This window comes from Fukomys damarensis, unplaced genomic scaffold, assembly GCF_012274545.1.
Source record: "Fukomys damarensis isolate Sample0158 unplaced genomic scaffold, DMR_v1.0_HiC HiC_scaffold_22, whole genome shotgun sequence".
Lineage (NCBI taxonomy): Eukaryota > Metazoa > Chordata > Mammalia > Rodentia > Bathyergidae > Fukomys > Fukomys damarensis.
The window spans coordinates 14,004,641-14,019,671 of NW_022900934.1; the positions used below are offsets into that span (position 1 = coordinate 14,004,641).

The window sequence follows — 15,031 nt, forward strand, 5'->3', positions numbered from 1 at the left end:
TTCACAAACATTGGTACTCTCTAACCCCCAAAAGAAATCAGTACCTATTAGATTCTCCAGCCCTTGGCAACTACATGTGTATTTTTTTTACTTCTGTGCACTTGCCTATCCTGGGCATTTTATGTAGATGGAGTCATACAATATATGACTTTTTCTGTGACTGCTTTCTCTCAGTTAGCGCACTGTTTTGAGGACTCATCCCGGGGGATGTACGTATTTTATTCCTTTCTGTTGTCAAAGATACCGCACTGCGTGCATATACCATGGAGTTGTGTTCATCCTTTTCATCAGTTGGTGGACAGTGAGTTGTTTTCTACCTTCTGGCTATTTTAACAACGTTATTGTCAATATTCACACGGATGTGTCTTTTTCTTCTTGCTAGGAGAAAACTTCCGGATCGCGTGGTAACACCATGTCTAACTTTTTGAGAACCTGCCAAAATTTCTCCAAAGTGGCAGTACCGTTGTACGATCCCAACAGAATTGTATTAGCATTCCAATTTCTCCCTGTTCTTGCCAACACTTCTTATTGTCGACCTTGGTTTTTATTTGGGCCATTCTGGTGAAATGATATGCAAATGTGGTTCAAAGCATTTTGCTGTGCTTGTGATGTGCATTTCCCTAATGGCAGATGGCACCGAGCGCCTCTTCTTGTGTTTTATTGGCAATTTGTGTGCCTTTGTTGAAGAAAAGTCTCTTCACACCCTTTGTCCAGCTTTTAATTATATGTCTTAATGTTGAGTTGTTAAAAATTCTGGGTGTATTTTGGGTATAAGTCTCTTGTACCTCGTTTTTGCTTTACTCTTACAAGTGACACTTGTACTGCAAAGAGAATTATAAAAATAAATACAATTCATTAGTTCAATCAAGAAATTATTAATAATCCTCTCTGTGGCCTAGGCTCCATCGTTGGTGCTGAGCAACACAGGTGACGTTCCTACTCATACTGCCCCACAGAGGGCTAGAAGACAGTATCTGGGGCCGACTGTCCTCTCGGTGGTCAGAGAAGACTTCTGTGAGGAGCTGGCACTCAGGTGACCAGCTAAAGGGAGAAACAGAGCTGAGTACTCCAGGACCATGGGAAGGAACTCTGAGCCCAGGAATAAAGCAGAGCTGAGCTCAGAATGTTGGTGGACAGCAGGGGGCAATGTGCTGGGAGGAGCGAGGACAGTGAACTCCCCCTCCCCGAGGTGGCGCAGAACAAAGGGCTGGATTTGCGTGAGCGCAGGGAAAGCCCTGTGAGGGTCACAAGCCATGGTGTGACTTGATCTGTTCATGCTTTTAACAGCCCCGCCGGCTGCTGCGTGGTTTACTGCAGGAGCAAGGCGGAAGCACTGAACCATGCACAGCGATTGCAGCAGCACGCAGTGAGGAGGAGGTGGCTTGGACCAGCCAGGAGGAAGTAGAGAGAAGGGACCAGTTCAGAATGACTGTGCAGGTGAACTTGTCGGGGTAGCTGATGGATTGGATGTGGCAGGCAAGGATGGAGAAGATTCAAGGATAAGTCCTAGATGGTATTTTGGTTTGATTTGGGTTTGGTTTGGGGTTTTCTTTTTTCCCCTTTTCTTTATTGTGTGTGTGTGTGTGTGTGTGTGTGTGTGTGTGTGTGTTTGTGGTGCAGGGATGGAACCCAGGACCTTCCCATTGAGCTACATCCCAAGCCTTTTTAAAAATTATTTTGAAACAAGTTCTCACTAAGTCACTCAATTCCCCAGCCTGGGCTCAAACTTGCGATCCTCCTGCCTCAGCTTCCCAGAGCACTGGGATTACAAGCATCACAACCATGCCCACTCACATCTAGATGTTTGGCCATCTCTTGGATCAGGGGAGATAGAGCTGAGGATAATGCAGGGCTCCCTTGAGGGCCTTTACCTTAGAGACACCTGTCAGACATCCATGTGGAGATGTCAACAAGGCAGCTGGAATCACTAGTTAGCGGTGTGGAATCACTAGTAGTGTTCGAGCCTGGGGTTAGACTGGCTTCTCAACATGAGGGGGTTTGGCGCAGACCGTGAGACCACCTTCAGGGTTGGGGGAGCATTACAATGGAGAAACAGAAGGAAATGAGGGAGGCAGCCCAGCAGCACAACGGAAATAAGAGAGAGAGGTGCCGAGAAGCCAGGAAGAGAAGGAGTCTTAAGGAGACAGTGGTGGAAGAAACTGAGCTTTAAAACCAGTTAGTGTTACTGAGCTCTAACCAGATACAGATGTTTGCCAGCAAGTCTGAGCCCAGCCTGAACCCCCTCCAGCAAAAGGTAAGCTAGACAAACCAGCCCTTAAATGGGCATCAAAGAGCACTGGAAAGCCCCCAGGGACCTAGACTCCGAGCACCCAAGGTCATGCCCCGCCTCCACGGGTTCTCCTGGTGCACTTTGAGAACCACTTCCGAAGGCAAAGGGAACCAGGAAAGGCTGCAGATGAGGAGGCAGATGCGATTAAATTAAGGGGGCCGAGAATGGACTGAAGAAGGGAAGACGGTGCAGAAAAAGGCTGGAGGAATGGCCCAGTACAAAGCATGGAGGCTGGGCATCTTCTGGGGGTCACCTGGACCCAGTTCAACCCCTCTTGGCCCAGCCTCATAGCCAGACACCTGCTTTTCCCTTTGCTTTCTGTTCATCCTGCACCGCATCTCCTCCCCCCAGCTCTCTGGCCTCCACTGCTCCTCTCCTCTAGAAATAAGGAGCTGGGACTTAGGGAGTGCTGAGTAGGCACCAAGCACTGTTCTTAGCACTTACATGCATGACCCATTCAATCTTTATGCACCTCCATTTTACACACAAGAAAACCAAAGCACAGAGAGGTCTAACAAGTGGCCCAAGGTCACACAGTGAGTAAACAGTTGGAGCTTAGGGGCTCTGACTGAAGTCCACATTACAAGGATGCAGAGAATCCGACCTCCCATCTAGTAGGGAGTCCCTTCATCCGTGAGCCACTCCTTGTGCACCTCCAGTGACGGGTGTTTCACCACCGCACAGGTCAATCTGTTTTGTTGGACAGGTGGATGTGTAAATTCCTTTCTTCTGTACCGGCAATCTGTCTTCTATAAATCTCTCCCCACTGATGATGCAGCAGAGGCCTTGGGAGGGGCAAGACGACATAACATTAAAATGAGGGTGCTGACACCCAGCAGGAGGACTGGGGGTGTAGAATGGTGGTAGAGCACTGGCCTACCATGTTCAAAGCCCTGAGTTCAATCCCCAGCACCACAAAAAACAATTAAATGCAGGCATGCGGACCTGCATTCATGGCTGGCTGGCTTTCAGCTAGGCGCCTCGCCTCTCTGGGCACGCATTCCCTCATCTGTTCGCCTGGCCAATGACAGAAGCAGCCTCCGCATTGGAAGGATTATGTGGCAGGAGCTTAGCGCATTACCAGGCCCACAGAGAGAGAGAGCTCTGGAGAAGCAGGAGGGGCCCAGCCACTTAGGGTGCGGATGGCATCTGCTCTGTGCGCTGTCACCTCCTCCGGGACCCCTGACTCATCACCCCCAAGGTTCTGGGCCCAGGTGCTCAGCCTGCTCCAGTCTGTCCCTGTCACCTTCTCAGGCTTCCCTCTCTGCCTCCCCAGCCCCCCGGCCCACCCTCCCATGGCTCAGGTAAGTCCCCTGCACCTGCTCCCTCCTAATCACGGTGCCAGGGCCCCCCACTGCCCGCCCACCACCCCCTGCAGGGCCCTGTGAGGCTCCTCACTAATTCCTCTTCCTTAATCAGTGCTCTTGTGGCCTCTCAGCTGATTGCCCCTTTGTTCCCTGCCAGGCTGCTGCCTCTGGAAGATGCCCAGCCCCACCCACCTCTGGGCCCACTTTGACCCAGACCGCCCTGGGTGCCTGCACCCCGCCTGCCTGGCCCACCTGGTTCTGTCCACTAGGCTGTGCCTGGGCCTGCAGGCTTCTGTGTGGGCTGGGTGTGAACAGGGCATGCACACACAGAACCATCTGGAGCTGTGGGTGTGCGTGCATACACACACACATGGAAGTAACACACACTCATGCCAGTGTCAGCAACATACACAAGCAGGAGCTACAGCATCTCCACACATGTTGTGATGGACATCCACACTAACCAGGAAAAACACAAGGTTCTGGAGGCAAAACCCCACGAATGCATATGCGCACGTGTGCGTCACACACACACACACACACACACACACACACGCACACACGCTCACGAGCGCGTGCGCGCGAGTGCACTTATTCCCTCAGGTGCTCTGCCCTCCAGCCCACGGGAGGGTTTGTGCAGCCCCTCCTTAACTCCCTAGATGGGCTGCTTGGTGCCCAAGGCCCTCAGCCTGAGCCAGCACAGATAACCAGGCAAATCTCATTTCCAGAGCAGCCTGTGTCTGGCTTCCACCCCATCGCACCCACCTCGAGCCTGCGGCAGAACTCAGACACCCACCCCGCCCAGCCTGTAACATCAGTAGGTCTGCCTGTCTGGCTCTTATCAATCTCCGAAGCCCCTGTGCCCCCTTCCTGGCAAGGGGAGGGGAAGAGGCCCTGGGGCCAGTGCAAGCTGGGGAGGGGCGTGCCTACCTTGACTCCTCATAGAACCTCATGGTTTCTCTGTGGTCAAGGCTGGCTGTGGTGCAGAAGCCCAGCGATCACACTCCAGCCAGGTGGCTGTGTCCCTGTCCAGCGTGGTGCTCAGGGTAGAGGAGCCCCTGGCATCTGGCTGGGGGGAAGGGGAAGCACAGCACTTCATACTCAGGGCTCTGGGCCCCAACCTAAAGCAGCCATCATCAGGGTCCAAGGCGAGGGGGGCCTCAGGACTCTGGGGGGCAGGGTACCCCAACCCTTGCCCTGCCCCAGACAGCCCTCTCCTGCTACCCAACAGCCCAGCTGTGGTCTGTCACAGTCCCTAGTGACTTCCCAACCACCAGCTGGAAGCCTGGTGCTGCCTCCTTGCTCCCCCAGTCCCTTCCCTTCATCTCTAGAGATTGGAGTTATTGCCCGGCACGGTGAGGCGCCTCCTTCCAGGATCTGCTCCTCCCTGGCCCCTGGATCGGTCGCTAACCATGAGTACAGGTGGATAACCATGGGCAGCACCAAGGGACCTTAGTCGTGCACTCTGACCCCGTCCCTCCCTCTTCTCTCCCCAGCCTGCCCTTCCCACAAAGCTAGTGTGGGTGACTCAGGACAGAGGCACTGGAAGGCAGGACCTCACCCTGCAGGTGAAGAGGGCAGGGGGCTTCCGGGAAATGCGGAGGCAGAGTCAGACCCCTGACCCCAGACTCAGAGGGAGGGAAGGCTCCGGAGTCCCAAGAGAGGAGTAGCAGTGGCTCCCACCGGAAACGCCCCCTGCAGCTCACACCCCTGCCTCCCCCATCCCTCAATCATCCGTACAGATTTATTTTGAAATGATTCCATTTCATCCGGGCTCCGGAAAGATGGATTGGCAGGCGAGATGACGGGGGAATCGGTGTTGGGCTCATAAATTTGCTGCCCCTCCACGAGCCTCCCACAAAGTCCCCAGTTTCCAGTAGGGGAGCAGAGGGAGGGACAGGTATGACGGGGTACTGCCCACCTCTTCCTGCCACCTTCACTGGAAGTGGGGGGCAGCTCAAAACCCTGGGAAAGGGGGGCTTCTCTGCCGGAGAACTAGAAAGGTTCTGCTGCACCTTTGTTACCGTAGCTAGGGAAGCTATTTGTCACTCACCGAGGGAGGACCTGCCCTCCCTGCCCTCCTCAGCCCACAGCCCCAAGCTGAGTGGGCACCAGAGCTGGCTGGGGGACAGAAGGAGCAGGAAGTGGGCAGCCCCTCCTCCCTCATCTGGCTGGTCAGCAGGAGGCATTGTGCTGGGCGTGAGTAGGAGACTTGTCATCAGATAGCTCCTTTCAGGAGGGCGAACACACACACAAGCAAGGCACACCTAACAAGCATGTATACACACACACAGACTAGTAGCATACCCACATTAATGCCTTACTAGGGAAGCGATCACAAACACAATAGCAGAATCAATGCAGCATTGGAGAAGGGAACCTGGGATTGGGAGTTAAAGACTGCTGGGTGGCCTTGGGCCTCTTACGCAACCTCTCTGAGCTGACCTTACTCTGCTGCAAGAATAAACACATTCCCTCAAAAGGCTGTGGCTAGGATCAAATGAGATAATCTGAGAGAAGTTCTTCACACATGAATGGTATCGGGAACCGTAATTACTGTACCCGTGATGTGATCACTCCCACCACCCCACCAGTCTCTCCTCTCAGCATCCCCCCAAAGCCTGATTCTCCCCTTGCTGTGTCTGCACACCCCTAACCAACCTCTCACCTCTGACCTGCACATGCTGCCTGTGATAGTGCAACCCAGAGTCCCCGCAGCCCACTCAGGTCCTCTAGTCCACCTCCCTGGACATCCAAGCCTCCGGCTACGTTCAGTCCCAGGGGATATCGGGCCGGGAGTTCACTTGGGAGGGGTTGGCTGAGCAGAAGAATGGACACCAAAGACCACAGGACTAAAGTCGGGGCAGAGATCCAGAGGGGTAACAAAGCCTTAGACACACAGCGTTTAATGATGGTTAAATGTTAGAATGGTGGAGGAAGCTCTGACAACCCCGACACCTGGGTGACGGCCACCACCCCTGCCCCACAGGAACGCTATTTCGTCCTTCTGGGGTGAAGCCAGGTTAATCCTGGGGTCCAGAGACTCAAGCTCTGCCGGTAGAGTAGAGCCAGCTGTGAATGAGTGGATTACCGCCCCTCCCTGAGCCTCAGTTTCCCTCCCAGGAGATAACAGGTGCCCCAAGGATTGTGGGCATCCAGGCTACGGCTCAGGACTCTCCTGAGGTGCTCTGCTGGGTCCCCGTGGTGGCTCTAGGTGGGGTGCGGGTACTTGCTGCTGCCCACCCCACGTACATACCCTGGCTCATTCCCTCCGGCTTCTGCCTGAGCCTCTGTGGCCTGAGGTTCCAGGCTCAGCCCTTCATTTCCCCCTGCCCCGCCCCTGCCCTGGGCCCTCCAGGCAGAATCACACAGCAGCCACGTCTCCCACGCCCAACTTCCTGGATGAGGAAGGAGGCAGAGAGAGGCACCTGTGAGCCTGATTCTATCCCATCGCTCCTGCCCTGATTAGTATTCCAAGGAGAGCCTTCTCTGCAGGCCCCAGGACTTGTTTGCCAGCCGGCCAGCTCCCTGTCTCCCCAGTTCAGAGTGAGTGATTCTGCCCCTCCCAGGCCCATTCTGTCCCTCCCAGGCCCATTTAGAGGAGCGAATAATTAGTTCCATTCAATTAGGCCTCTCGCTGCTACTTGTGACCCCTGCCTGCCTCACTTGGGGGGACAGGCTTGCTAATGAGACGGCACGTGTCTGAGGCAGGGGAGCTGGTGTTAAACACCTCGGACCCCCGCACACGCTCCCCTCCAGGATCCCGAGAGCCGGGATGGCTGGTGCAGAGGCGTCCTTCCGACGGGGAAGAGCCGTGTGGAGGGAGAAAGGAGAAACAGCGTGGAGACACAGCAGAGGAAGGCAGGAGAAGAGAGAAAGAGCCAACAGACAATGGGAGAGGAGAGAGGAGAGACAGAGGAAGAGGGAGTGGAGGAGGCTCCAGAGGGAGACAGAGGAGGAGAGAGAACCTGCTGGAAGGTCTAGCAATATGGGAGCCCTTTCATCCGTCACGGCCCTGCCGAACGATGGAATCTATACAGCGATTAAAAACATGCTGTCGATCTATATTTATTGGCACGGAGAGACGTCTGTTGTATACCGCTAAGCAAAGGAGGCTGCTTACAAAACAGTGCATATAATAAAATCCCAAATTTTAGAAATATTTTTGGCACAGAAAGCAAGTCTGGAAGGACCATCGCTGGTGACTGGCAGGGATGACGCACGCGAGGCTTACAGGTGGTCTCGTTCTCCCGCGCCTGTTTAGGGCTTGGATGGAGGGGTGTGGTACACAAGTACGACTTTTATAATTAGCCACAACAATAGCACTTGTTCGAGAACAGGGGTGAGGCAGGAGAGCTGGAGATGAGAGAGGAGGCGGGGAAAGAGCAAGGCAGGAAGCAGGGAGGGAGAGAGGGGGCGGAGGGCCGGGCAGCCACTGCAGAGGGTGGGAGGGAGAAGCAGGCAGCTAAGTAGCTGGGCGACAAGGCCCAGTAGCATCTGCCCTGGGAGAGAGAGCACACACAGCCCCCAGACAGGGAGGGGCAGAGAGAAGAGGACAGCGTCCCATCCCCCACTCACAGGGCAAAAGCTGCTCATCCGCCTTGCTGGCCCCTCTGGCGGAGGGCCGGGCAGCCACTGCAGAGGGTGGGAGGGAGAAGCAGGCAGCTAAGTAGCTGGGCGACAAGGCCCAGTAGCATCTGCCCTGGGAGAGAGAGCACACACAGCCCCCAGACAGGGAGGGGCAGAGAGAAGAGGACAGCGTCCCATCCCCCACTCACAGGGCAAAAGCTGCTCATCCGCCTTGCTGGCCCCTCTGGAAGCCCCACTGAGCAGTGCCACTTATTTCGGGAGTGCCCTGCCCCCCTGCCGTGAGCTCCTCCCACGCTTCCCTAGATCCACAGCCTGACTGCATGGGATCCTCTCTCCTCTCCTCCCATCTGCCTGAGTCTGTCTCTGTCTCAGTCCAAACTCCAACCGTACCACCCTCCCCAACCCCTTCAGCTGGGTTTGTAATTTTCTATGCCAGAACTACTCTAGGGAAAAGTCCTTGGGGCAGTGTCTCTAATAATTTCTGTGGGCCTGGGGAAGGCAGCATGTATGCCCTCAGCTGAGGCAGGGTCCTGGGGCAGCGGTCGCAGAGTGAGAGCCACACCTGTATCCAGACTGGCCCACACCAAGGCAGGTCTCTCAGCCCGACGCCCCCGGGCAGGAGGTACAGCCTAAGGCCCCAGGGCTCTCTCTGCACCCCTGGCTGAGCACCAACACGGAGGTCAGCCAGCCTTGGACATTCCAGGTGATGTGGCCCAGATCCTCCCAGGGCCTCAGTCTCCCCATACATAAAACCAGAGCATCTGATGCAATGAAATTCCCGGTCTTTCAATCCCAACCTTCTGTGACATGCTTTCTTGGGCACTCACCAAGTCGTTTAAATTGTGGAATGGGTAGCATTGAAGCGTTGGGAGCTTCCACATAAAAGTCTGGATCCCTAGCAGCATATTAACCCTCATTCCTTCCTGGGAACCATTGGAAGGTGCTGCCCCTCCCTCCCCAGCCCGTGGGCCAGTGCAAGTCTCCACCTGGCCCACACTAGAGGTCTGCTGTTCTGCTCTGAATGGTCACACTATCTTGATGGCCTGTTAACATGTGCCTGTGTCCCTACTCATGGATCAGACGGAAGCTACAAGCTTCTAGGTGAACCTAGTTAAGGGCAAATCTCAGCTCTAACCCCTGAGACCCCAGCGAGTCATGTGACCTCCGAGCCCCATCGGAGGTGGGTGTTACAAGAGACCACAGCTTCTGTGGGGTTGTCATGCAAATCAAGGCAATGCATGCAGAGCTCTTAGCACTGTGCCTAGCACATACTGTGTGCCCCATCAGTGCACACTTACTCCTGTCCCTCCGGAGTCCTGGCCCAGGATCAAGGCACACAGCAGGGACCCAGTTGATGTTTGTAAAGCAATAGCTCACAGGGAGGCTGAAAACTGAGAATGGATGGGGTCACAGAGGAAGAAAGGCTTCCCCTCCCGAGTTTGTGCCAGTGGAGCCAGCACCAGCATCGGCAAAGCCTACTTCGCTCAGGGTTCCAGCCTCCTTTAGTCTTTGGACGTTACATTGGCGCCACCTCCTGGTTAATGCATGCCTCACAGCCACCCCTCCGTCCGCCAGGATGGACCCTACGCCTGGAAAAGGTTGGTCCTCTCTACTATTTTCAGAAGTGACAGGACACTTGGAACTCGCGGAGAACTGGCCCTTCTTCATACACCTGGGAACAAAAGCCCAAACCAGAGAATAAGTTTCCCGAGGCTACAGAAAAAGCTCCTGAGCAAACCCTGTTAGAACCAGAACTTGCTAGAGTATCGTGTGGTTCTGATACTCACCAAGAATTGTCCCCTCTTCCCTCTGTCACAGACACTAAGATATTCACTGACCCTTGGGAAAAACCTCTTCCAGAAGCACATTTGGGACAAGCAATGAATCTAAGCTGGAGAGCTGAGTCCAGGAAGCGGTTGAAAAGTGACACTAGACAGAAATGGGTACAGAGTGACCCCAGGGTTTGTGTGGAGCTCCGTCCCTTAGGAAGCTCAGGAAAAAGTGCAGAACGGATCCACACTTGTTCCTCCCAAAGGCAAGGATGCCAGGGATTCTGGTTGGCTGAGTGGATGTGCTCCAGGCCAGCAACTGACAAAGCTACAGCTTTGCCCAGCCTACATCTGCAGCTCGCACATCTTCAAGACCAGGGAGGCCTGGGCAAGCAATCCCAGGTGCCATAAAGGAAGCCAGCAGCTTGGACAGCAACACAAATATCAAGGGTAATGGTTCTCAGAGTAGGATATCTGGACCAGGGGCAGTAGTACCACCTAGGAACTTGTTGGAGAAGCCCGTTCCTGAGCTCCATCGCAGAGCTACTGAGGCAGAAAGACTGGAGGTGGGGCCTGCATCCATCACATGACACGCCTCACAGGTGGTTCTGAGGCCCGCTCATGTCCCAGATCTCTGACATAGGACAGAACACAGAGGGAAGCAATAGCATCAGCTACCTGCCAGCATTCACCAGACAAGGAAACTGGGGAGGCAAAGCGGTGATAGCAACTCGCCCAGGATCACACGGGTAATAATAGCTGGCAGGTGTGGGTCTCTTTCCACCACACAGAAATGAGTACCACCAGCATGTGGGCTCTAGGTAGGGGCTGAGGACTAGGCCCTAATACCTCTTTTGCCTCTTCTCCCATTTTGCTCCACTTTCTAAACCAAGGTCGTCCACCTGGTGCCTCCAAAGGGCTCCTGAAGCTCTTCTAGGAAGTCTGCCAAGCCAGGTGCCTCTCTCTTGGCTCCCAGCTGCCGACAGGCGCTATTCACCTCCACCCTCCCGCCAGCAGCACACACTGGGGAGATCCAGAGCTGTGTCTTGCAATCCCTGCACTAAAACTCGCCACAGCCTCAGCGCCAGAGCTCTGCACAGCACTTTGCATCGCTCTTCCCTCTCCTCCTCATCCTCTAGCCTTCCTGCCGCCCCTCTGCTGCTGCTCCATCTGCTGCTCCTCCTGGCCAGGCTCCCCCTCGGTTGGCACAGCAGGAGAGGAGAACAGGACCGTTTATTTTTAACCTGAGATACTGCTGCGGGGGAAGGGGCACCATCTGACCACCGAGAAGCAACAGCTCCCGCAGCAGTGAGGAGGTCAAAAGGCAGTGGGAGACCCAGGATCTCCCTGGAAGGAGCCACTGACGTAGGCGAAGCTGGGACCAAGACTGGGAAGCTCAGCACGGCAGTCCGTACGCTGCTGCTGCCGCCGTAGACAAGTCTCTTCAGCTCCCTGGGCCTCCATTCCACTTCGTAAAAGACGGAAGGATGCGGACCCCTGCCTGCTCTGGAAAGCTGCTTTTGTGAACCTGACTCAAACGCGGAGGATGCGCCTCGCACGCTTGATGTGAGCACACCGTGGAAACTGGTCCGGAGGGGCGGCGGCCTGGGAACATTCCTATTACCCTCAGAAAGTGTCCTAGTTCTGGGAGCCTGACAGCAAATTAAACAGCCTGTGTCATCCAGCGTGTCCACCCCCATTTTTCTTTTTACATGTTTGATGATTTTTTTTGTTACATAAGTACTATGTGAATTCATTCTCCTTTGGGGAAAAAAAAACAAAAGCATATGGGAAAGCCAAATGTCCCCCACCCAGAAATTACCACTCTTCAAGTTGGACTTTTCTGTGTATCCTTCCAGAACCCTTGTTTTACCTACATATATAACATATACTATTTTGTACATATATCTGTAATTCTGTATTTATATATGTAGACACGACATTGTATACACTATTGTATTTTTATATATAGTGTATATATCGTATCGTTTTGGAGTTTCCATATCTATCATCCCACAATCTTTCTTCTCACGTGACAGTGTTTTGAGGTCCTGTTTTATAAATGCATATCCATTCTATTTAGCCAGTCTCCTGCAGCTGGACAATTAGGTGGCCTCCAGTTATTCACAATGACAAGCAACACTGCAGTGGACACTGGTGTCTGTGTCTCCGTGGGCTCATGGAGATCTCGTGATACAGGTCTGGTCACCAAACTGCCTGCTTGGGTTGGGAGGTTTGGCGGTACTCCTGCGTTCCTCCAACACCACGGTTTTCCCTCCATCTTTTTTTGTTTTGTTTTGTTTTTGTTTTTTGAGATGGGGTCTCACTGTGTAGTTGAGACTGACCTGGAACTCACTATGTAGCCCAGACTGGTCTTGAACTCACAGCGATCCTCCTGCCTCAGCCTCCCGAGTGCTGGGATTACAGGCGTGCACCACGACCATGCCCAGCTCATTCCCTCCATCATTAAAAGCAAGCAACAAAGTTGGCTCCAGAATTGGAATGAGAAGTTCTTCTCGGAGGTGGACTGTGTCCTGCGTCTCATGCTGAGGCTGGGGCTGCTCTCAGACTCCAGCAGCGCAGGCAGAGGGGGCTGTGCCTGGTCAGTGCCAGCCTGTCATCTCCACCATGGCAGAAGTTCCAGGCTCTCCTGGCCAGGTGCCCTGTGCCCATGCTGCCACGTCCTGGGTAGGCACCGCCTCACTGTCTCTCTTGCACTGAGATGCGGCTCTCCTTGCCATCTTCCTGGGTAACCGGCTGGCACCCATGCAGAGTCTCCTGCACTGGAGCAGCAGTGTTGTGGCCAAGAAAATCATCCCCATCCGCTACTTCCACGGGATCTTGCCGCTCAACCTTAATATGGATAGCCTGGGAAGCCAAGGTGAGAAGTTATCCCAGGAACAGAGACAGCCAGCCCTGGAGAGGCCTGTCCCTGGGAAGCAGGTCCCCTCCCAACCCCTTTTTCTCTTCCCAGTGGGCCAGCGCGGATTCCTTGGGTGCTGCCTGCCCCCTGCTGGCCACACCAAGTGCGATAAGAAGCTCCCAGAGGCAGCCAGTGGATTCCCCCACCCACTGGACCTTTCCAAGGCCCAAAGGCATGGGTCCCCTCGTGTCAGAGGGAAGGAGTGAATAACCACCAGGGCAGCTCCGGGAAGAGGTGAGCTCCAGGGAGAAGACAGAGCCTGGGACTGAGTGAACAAAGGGAATCAAGGCTGAAACATGGGGGTGGGTGGGGGTGAGACTGGCTGTTCTGCTGCCATCCTACTGGCTGCAGAGACAGGCTCTGAGTCAGTTTTCCTGCCCCATAGGTGACAATGAGGCAGTCTTTCCAGCTTGCCCAAACTGCATCCCATCCCAGGAGTGACCTACCTTACCCGTCACCGGCTTGCTGAACACCCTTCCTAAAGGAAGGAAAGGATTGCGGAGCTGAGGAGGCCAAATCAGGACCAGGAATGTTCTCCTGTACTTTTCTTCCCTTCCCCGCTCCCTCCCCTCCCTTCCTCTCCCCACCTGGAAACTCACTGAAGTACACAGACATCAACAAGGCAGCAATCAGGATCCCTATGATGATGGGGATTGCCAGAAGGGCTCGACTCCGATCCTGCAAACCTGGAGAAATTGAGACTTCAGCCTGCACCTGCCCAGGCACTTGCTCCCACACCCACATCCAAAGCTGCCATCCCTTGCCAGACTCTAAAATCCTCCAGTGTCTAAACTGATCTACACTGGAAGTTTCTTTTTTTCTTTTCTTTTCTTTTTTTTTTTGAGACAGAGTCTCACTATGTAGTTGAGACTGACCTGGAACTCACCATGTAGCCCAGGCTGGTCTCGAACTCGCAGTGATCCTACTGCCTCAGCCTCCCCAGTGCTGGGATTACAGGCGTGCGCCACCACGCCTGGCCTTGGAAGTTTCAAATGAGCAGGTCTTGGGGAAATTTGGTTGGGAGATAGCTTTAAGGTGACCGACACATTTTTTGAATGCTTTAAGATATCTGACAGCATTTTAAAGTTGGGAGGTTCCATATTTAAAATCTGAGCATCTGGTCTCACAAATTGGAAGGGTCCGGCCCTCATGAGCCAGGATCCCCACCTGACAACCAGATAGAGTCAGACAGACGTGGCTGGCAAGCCTGATTATCTAGCAATCCCTACTCTGTCTGTACTGAGATCCAGTTCCATGTGTCTGCACTGCTGCTTTTTCTATAGAAGTATTTCTTATGCCAAGTCTCTCTTTAAGTGAGCAAATAACAGAAAGACCAAGAGTCAGGTGGTCTCTAGCATGAGGTGAGGGATACAAACACTTTGGAAAAAACTGAAGAGGACTCACACACAAAAATGATCAAGAATCCAGTACTTTTTCAGTGCCACATTTGGAAAATCAGCCAGCAGACACCAAGTGAAGGAATGATGGCCTAATGCCAGCCACCTATGTTTAAAATAAAGTTTTACTGGAACCAGTGCCAAAATTAGGGTAGAGTGAGGCAGGGTAATGCGAATACAAGGTCAGAAACTGTCTTTCATTCAAATTTTTCTATTTTATTCATCATGAGTATTTTTGGTGTTCTGACTTTTTACTATTGCATCAAAATGTTGCCCATCTTGATTACTGCATTTTAAGTCGCTCCCTTAAATACTGACTGGGTCTGAGGCCAAGTGCCTCACTCGCCTCATTCTAGTCCAACCCTGCCAAGAGGAAAGTCAATTTTGAGAAAAAAAAGCAAAGACCATGTACTTCTCTGACCTCTGACCCTTTTCACTCATTAACACGACCCATCTAATCCCTGTAGCTATCTGAATTTATGACCTGTGCTGTAGGCCTAACCCATCTCATTCTAACATCAAAACTAAGGCCCCCTGGGAACAGTGTCACAGAACGCCAGTGCCTGAAGTGTAGAGGGGCAGAGCATAGTTTATGGGGTGCCTCCGAAGTGCCAGGATCCTGTCTCATACCCACGCTAGCTTCTAAGGAAGTCAGTGTCGCCATTCCATTTTACAGAGGGGAAACGATGCTCCGAGGGGCTCCCGGGGTAAGCAAGCGGTAAAGCTGGGGGCCACACCCCCCTCCCGCCCCCTCC

General features: G+C 53.7%; 1 protein-coding gene across 2 annotated transcripts in view; it reads right to left on the reverse strand.

Moving 5' to 3' along the window:
* Window positions 1-12,346: 12,346 nt before the first annotated feature.
* The window catches only part of Cd40 (CD40 molecule), a 9,889-nt gene continuing 7,204 nt past the window's right edge, over window positions 12,347-15,031 (reverse strand). Inside the window, exons 7-9 of one of the 2 annotated variants that reach the window (XM_010626209.3) lie at window positions 13,467-13,565; window positions 13,326-13,357; window positions 12,347-12,824 (exon numbers count right to left, since the gene is read on the reverse strand). In XM_010626209.3, coding sequence (XP_010624511.1) covers window positions 12,657-12,824; window positions 13,326-13,357; window positions 13,467-13,565 — 299 coding nt within the window. In that variant the 3' untranslated portion in view covers window positions 12,347-12,656. The remainder of the gene's footprint in view (window positions 12,825-13,325; window positions 13,358-13,466; window positions 13,566-15,031) is intronic. The other variant, XM_010626210.3, reaches the window with a different exon arrangement.